The sequence below is a fragment of the Gouania willdenowi genome, chromosome 13, assembly GCF_900634775.1.
Source record: "Gouania willdenowi chromosome 13, fGouWil2.1, whole genome shotgun sequence".
In the NCBI taxonomy this organism is placed as follows: Eukaryota; Metazoa; Chordata; class Actinopteri; order Blenniiformes; family Gobiesocidae; genus Gouania; species Gouania willdenowi.
This window is the reverse complement of record NC_041056.1, coordinates 42652352-42659457: the sequence shown is the minus strand read 5'-3', so window position 1 is coordinate 42659457 and position 7106 is coordinate 42652352. Positions and strand designations below refer to the sequence as shown.

At 35.9% G+C, this 7106-nt stretch overlaps 1 protein-coding gene across 1 annotated transcript in view; it reads right to left on the bottom strand.

Annotated features, from left to right (window-relative positions):
- Positions 1-1960: 1960 nt before the first annotated feature.
- ulk2 (unc-51 like autophagy activating kinase 2) overlaps positions 1961-7106 on the bottom strand; it is a 55322-nt gene continuing 50176 nt past the window's right edge. Inside the window, exon 27 of the mRNA XM_028465550.1 lies at positions 1961-5249. Within this exon, the coding sequence (XP_028321351.1) occupies positions 5185-5249 (65 nt within the window). The 3' untranslated portion in view covers positions 1961-5184. The remainder of the gene's footprint in view (positions 5250-7106) is intronic.

The following is a 7106-nucleotide window of genomic DNA, read 5'->3' as shown; positions in this document are numbered from 1 at the left end:
AAATTTTAAAGCTTTTAAAATTGACTGTCACTGAAAACATTTTAAAACAGAAGCGATATAAAACTGTCCAAAGTTCTAATGTTGAATGTTGAATAACTGCTGTATTTTATTTTTTTGAGTGTGTTTTGTTTTGATGGCTGGATATGTGGATTGTACTTTCATTATTGATGCCTGATTGTTTATTTATTTCTTTTAAATGAAAGATTTAGATTGGTGTGATGTTTGTATATGTATGTTAAAATATTTATTTTATGGAGGAAAAGTTTTTTTTCTTCTAAATTTATTAAAAATGTATTTAAACAATATCAGATATCGAAATGTACAATTAATATAGTTCTAAAAATGTCAACTTATTAAAAAAATACAGCAAAGAATGAAATGTTTGCCCATTATGATTAAACTAATTGTGTGAAATCCTTTTTATTTTTTCTTTGCACAATAACCTTAATATTTAAACATTGTAGTTTATGTAATGTAGAGTCCTTTACATTTATCCAGGTTTGAAAGAAGTTCCAGAAGTCACAAACAAATTTTGAAATATGTAAAGGTTTCATTTATTCAGACAACTTTTTTTTAAAAGAAAATATACTTTGAAATGTACTTTTAAAAGTAAATTTCCTGAAAAAGTTTTCTGAACAAATGAAACCTTAACATTATTTCAGAAAAGATCAAAATAACTTTAAAACACAAACATTAGTGATGGTGAGCTGGGATTTGTAGTTAATCACCTTTTTACCAAAGCTAAAGAAATTTACTGCAACTTCACCTCAAAACACCAAAAAAGTCTGACCTGAACCTCATCATCAAATCTACCAAAGTTTCAGTGAAAAGCAGTGGATGTGTTTAAACAATATACTCCATGTACGCCTGAATAAAATATGGGTTTAGAGGACATAAGCATTGTTATAGTTTTGTGGGCATTCTAAAAGGACAAATATGTTATATTAGTTGTTGTAATACAAAAGAAAATACACAATAAGGCAGAAAAGAACAAGAGGACTTCTCTTAAATAAATTAAACAGCCAACAAGATTTAAAAAAAAGTCTCCACGCCAACATTTAAAATGTGTTTGAGGCTAAAAGTTTTATTATTCAGCTTTAGAGCGATCATGGGATGGATTGGTGTCACTTTAAAGAGGGGCTAAGACAGGGGTTTGCAACCTGCGGCTCTGGAGCCTCATGTGGCTCTTTGACTCATTTGCAATGGCTCCCTATAGCTTTTAAAAAAAAAATTAAAAATTAAAACAATGAATTGTTATTTCTTACAGAGGGTATTAATGTTTAATTACATTAACTTCAAATAGAATTATGATGAAACAATTTTACCTAAAACTAAATCAGATTGTTCAATAACTCTGCCACATTCCTACGTCACCTGTAATCTCTCAACTTTAATTGCATCTGTGGCTAACCTTAGGTTTTAAATCCCTCAAAGAATATTCTCGGAGAAAATGTAGATTTTATTTGTGGGGAAAGATTTTTTTTTAATTTAGCTAATTTATATATGCATGCTTGATGTTGCAAGAAATGATCACTTAGCATGTGTTGACCGACATGGTCATGTGTTGTAGCCCTTCAAATATTAACTCGATAAAATATTGTTTACATAAAATTATTCCATATAATTTGAACTGTAAAATGTTACACACTATATTATCTTTATTGAGAAAGTGTTTTTTCGGCTCCGTAAAGACCTTTAATCCAGGTGAGATTAGGCAAAATGGCTCCTTTCAAAGTAAAGGTTGCAGACCCCTGGGCTAAGACGATAGCATAGTTACGTTTAAACACATTCTTTGTCGACATGAAATCTGGTGAAAAGAGGTTCAAAGTGACAATAATTGGTCAACATATGTGACATTAGGTGGGAGGGGTTATGAGTGCTGAAAAATCATTGAAATGTGATGAAGTGTCAGAAATGTAGCAAAAATGCATTAAAAGGAGCAAAAATATGAACACACACGTTGTGTCAGTCGTTTTTTAATCAAATGTTGACAGAAAGAAAATCCGTACAAAGTCCTGTATTTACATACATTTTAGTGCTTCTTTGCCTGATGTCATTACACCATGTAATTAATTACAGGGTGTAATTAGCACTCCTGAACAAACACACATGCACACACAGCTTTTTTTTCAGAACAAAAGAAGGTAAATATCACATGCATCACATTTAAATATGTACAGCTTTACCAACATCACCTTTTTTTAAATTAAAACAAACTGCAGACAGGAGCTAAAAACGCTATGGAATAACCTCTGCTTCATCTGCACAGTGACATTAAGAGCAGACATCCCATAAAACACAGGGCTTGGTTTGTTAGACTCATCTATATCATTATCACAGGAGGTTTGAATGAGATTTCCTTATCAAAATAAACACAAGGTTCAAAGTACTTATTGTCATGTGCACAGTAAGGAAACATGTTTCCTTGTACAATAAAATTCTTACTTTGCTGTAATGTTAGAGTAAATACATTAAACATGAAATGTATAGAATTCATTTAGTTAAAGTGTGACTGATTGGAACGTAACGTAGGTAAAGGCTAGTGATGGAGAACATACAGGAAACTAAAGTCATGGAGGCTTCGTTCAGACTGCACATTAAACGTATCTATCTAATCTGTCAGTTTACAGCATGAACTGAATGTGACCAACCATGTCTGAAGGCGTCCCGAGGTCATATGTGACCACATCATGGCCCTCATTTATCAACCGTGTGTAAATGTAAGTTCACATTGTGTTGTAAGACAGGACCAATGTGTGATTAATCAAATATTGATATCTGATAAATGCGGCGGCTGAATTCTATAGACATTAACATTTTACGCCCTCAAAAATTCCTGGTTCGGAGGCCCCGCCCACTGAGGTCAAACAAACACTGGCAAGAAAAGAAAGGAATTCCTCACATCTGAGGTGGAGCAGAATACAGATGTTATTTAAGAACGTGTGAAAACTCGACTTCATTTAGCTCATTTAAACACACTGTGAAGGATCAGCTACTGAGCAGGTGACGTCTGCCCCCCTGTGTGCACTGAGAACAACTACACAACAGAGATCCTGGAGACACACATGGAAATATGAGGTTTATATCAACCTCGGTCCTCAAGCTTTAGCCAATAAATATCACATTAAAATAAATTAACAAAACCCTTAAAAGGACAAAATGTTGCCCCTTGTCTGTGTTTATTTTATGCTTTTTAGAGACTGAAAGCCACTTTACAGAATACAGAAAAATAAAGAAATAATAAAAAAGAAAGCTAAAAGAAAAACAAGTTTGAACAGGTGGGTTTTGAGGAGTGTTTTTAAGTTGTGTTTAGATCTGTTCTGAATGTAGCTGCATTTCCATTACCCTCAGAAATGCGTAAAATCTAATAGAACAATACAAACTTATAATTTTTTTTTTTTTTTTTAGAAAAAACACATATCGCAATTTTTTTTACACTTCAATGATAATTTCAGATGTTTCGATATTAAAATTGTCAGAAAAGCGCTATGGAAACATTTTCCGCAAATATACGTCACGGGACATTACGTATCTGGTCACATGACCACTTCTCTCCGAGTAAACATGGCGCGGTATGTGTGGACAGAAGAGAAGACCCAGGCATTTCTTAGCATTACACTTAAAAATAATTAGTGCCCCATTAGACGTGAAACAACCTTTGAATACAGAGTGTTCTAAGGAGGTTTAGAGCAGCCATCTTTCTGCAGAAAAGTCTCATGGCATGAGATTTCACCTGAGTGACCAGGCTCCGCCCCCAAAATGACCTTCAATGGAAACACCTTCAAAGCGCAATTATACTTTGTCGACGTTTAGAAATATCACTTTTATTTTGCGAAAATCTGTAATGGAAACCCAGCTAGAGAGTCAAGCTCTTTGCTGATGATACCTTTGTGTTCATTGATGTTAGAAAAGGTTTGAGAGCATTTAAGCAAAGATCTACATGACGGTAGTGACAATATTATCACTCGCTGCGTTTTCATTACTCGTGGAGATGTACAAAATATAATTATCATCAAAATTGGTCATGGAAACACCTGAACAACAACAAAAAACCCCACTCATATATTGCTAAAAAGCTTTTAGGCTTTCATGAGGAAGTTTTATCAGACCTCCTGCAGAGAAGTCTCACGGGATGAAATTTCACAGGAGTTACGAGGCTCCGCCCCCAAAACAACCTTCAATGGAAACACCTTCAAAGCGCATTTATACTTTGTGGACATTTAGACACATTGCTTTTATTTTGCGAAAATCTGTAATAGAAAAAGCTAGTAACAGCTGAGGTTTGTTTAATAATTATTTCCCACTGAGGTGAATTCTGATCATGGCGTACGATCACGTCACTATTGATAACATACGTGGTACGCTCAGATCTGAACGCACGAACGGTTAATAAATGAGGACCAATGTGTGTTTACAGAACTCAATATGGAGGCTTCTCGTCTTGTGTGTGTGGCACTGATAAAGGTTCTGTAAAAGAAAATTATGTTTTTCCCCGCTGCTGCTACTCCTGGGACGCAGAATTGTGACGTTAATTTACATTTAATGACGTAAAGGTGAGAAAAAGGCCACCTGTCCGTTCACTTTGTTAAATATCAGATACGTATCAGAGAGAGGGACTGAGTCGGGAATGGGGGTCGCATTCACCTGCAGCTGAACGTAGCTAAGCTCTGCCCACTGTAGCGCTGCCCAATGACACGTGGATAAGTTGGTTACACACCAACAGAAGGAACTTTACATAAAGTGCTTCAGTGAATCACTCAACAACACAAACGAGCACAAGCTGCTCCACTTACAGACCACAGGACGATCCTGGTCCTGGTTCTGGTTCATGTCCTGGTCCTCTGACAGGGGTCTCTACAAGTCTTTGTTTAGTGGTGATACTGGTAGGAGGGCCAATGTTTAAACCAATGAGTCAGAAACAACTACCGGTACACAGGAGTCCACAGTTTCTTCTTCTTCTTCCGGTAAACAAAGTCAATCTGATGACAGCATGAGCGCAAAAACAAAATATAGCTTCTTATAAAAAATGCACCTGAAAGTGGGTCCAGGTCCAGCCTTTAGTTCCAGGATGCGTGAAGATGGTCTTTGGTTGGAAAAGAAAAAAAAGTATAGCAGTGATAAATAGTGATGATTGAAAGTGCTTGAGCTGCTACAGGATGGAGCAGAGAGGTGGTCCTGGTCCCACTACTCGTAGAGAGTCACCGTACAGTAGCACAGGGCCGAGATCCTGCGCTCCACACTGGCTTTATCTGAACACACACACACACACACACACACACCATTAGAGACAGGAAACATTCTACACATTAGTTCAGTCATTTTATAAGCCTTTTTAACCCTCCTATCATCCTTGGGGTCAATTTGACCCCTTCAACATTTATCATTCAAAAAATAATTCTTGACTCAATTCATCAACATCAATTACTATGGTTCATTGTGTTGTTATTTAGTGCTTTTCTGGGTACTCTTAGTCACTTTACAATGAAAGGAGCAGTGTTGGGTTTCGGTGCCTTGCTCAAGGGCACCTCAGTAGTGCTCGGGAAGTGCCCTGGCACCTCTCCAGCTACTAGAACAACTTCCGTTTCTTTTTTTTTTTTTGGTCCACACCGGGACTTGAACTGGCGACCCTCCGATTCACCCCTAATTAGAAAAAGTGAAAAAGTGAAAGTTTGACCTGGTGGTGGCGCTGTAGGAAAGGTCAAAGGTCACATTATCCCCACAACCAATAGGGTTCATACTCTATTGCTCATTAATGTTGTCAGTAAATGTGAGAAGATTTGAATGAAAACTATTCAACATAAATTAATTGTAATATAAAAGTTTGTCCTAATGGTGGCGCTAGAGAACAGGTCAAGGTTTCATTATCAAAGACTTATTTATGGATTCAACAAATACACAAAGTGTCTGACACTAAAACTTACTAGTAGTCAACAATTTTCTGAAAATCATTTTGTGGAGGAAAATATCCGTCAGATTGACGTTAAATGTATTAGTGATATTTGAGGATAAAAGGTTAACATCAGGTCATTTATGACGACATGTCAGGAAAACATGAAAAGTTCTATTCATGGCTCTAGAACAAGGAAAGTCCAGAATGACATCAGCTGACCCACAACCTGTATTCAAATCATATGAGGAGGTCCAATTCTAGAACCTATAGAGTTTACACAATCATGTTCATGTGGAATTGTTGGTTTTTTCTTCATAATTTTACATTTTGATAAGCGCTACACAATGACTGTTGCTGAAATCAGCATCCAATGGGAACATTTTTAAATCAAAGTTAAAGGAACTCTTTTTCTCTACCACGTATGATTGAGAGGGAGATGTTTTGTGTTTGTTGATGATTTTAATTGTTTTTTGCTGCTGTTAAATGTTTTCTGTTGCACTTTTTGATCATGTAAAGCGTTCAGAGCCTCGCAGGGTCAGACTCCTTCCATCAGTGATCTGATCCAGCGTTACCCGGGGTTTCCACTGGATACATCTCCGCTGCGCCACGGCTCCGCTGTCCGCCGTCCGGCAACCCCCACCGGTTGTGTTTTGAGTGTGCCACGGTGCAGTTTGGTTTACGTCATGAGACCGAGGAGTTCCAGCGATATTTACATAATCACGCAAGAACGCAGTTTAAGTCTTATATATATATATATATTTATTTTTTTTAATAGTGAATTACAATGATATATATAATAACAAAGTGCTGCAATATTCACAAACAAGTATAGATACATTTGGGCATTTATGTGGTTAATAGAGCCAGGAAATAGATTAAATGACATAATTATAGAAAAAAATAAAATGACAGAGAAAGGAGAGGAAACATAAATTAATAAAGATAAATAAATAATGATAAACACTAAACACTTCTCAGACATATATGTATATATTACATTATTTAGTTTCACAGCTTTTTTGTTTGTTACATAATTTAAGGTATTAAAATATAATGTTTACCTTTTGTTGTTGTCCTAGTTACATTTTTTAGCTACAGCCATCAGAGAAGAGATAATATGATGTAGTATGATCTAAAGTGTTTTATTTTGAAAAATAACGGGATGTTTTAATGTTTAGTATGTGCTTAACTTCCTGTTTCACTGCATTGTCTCTGT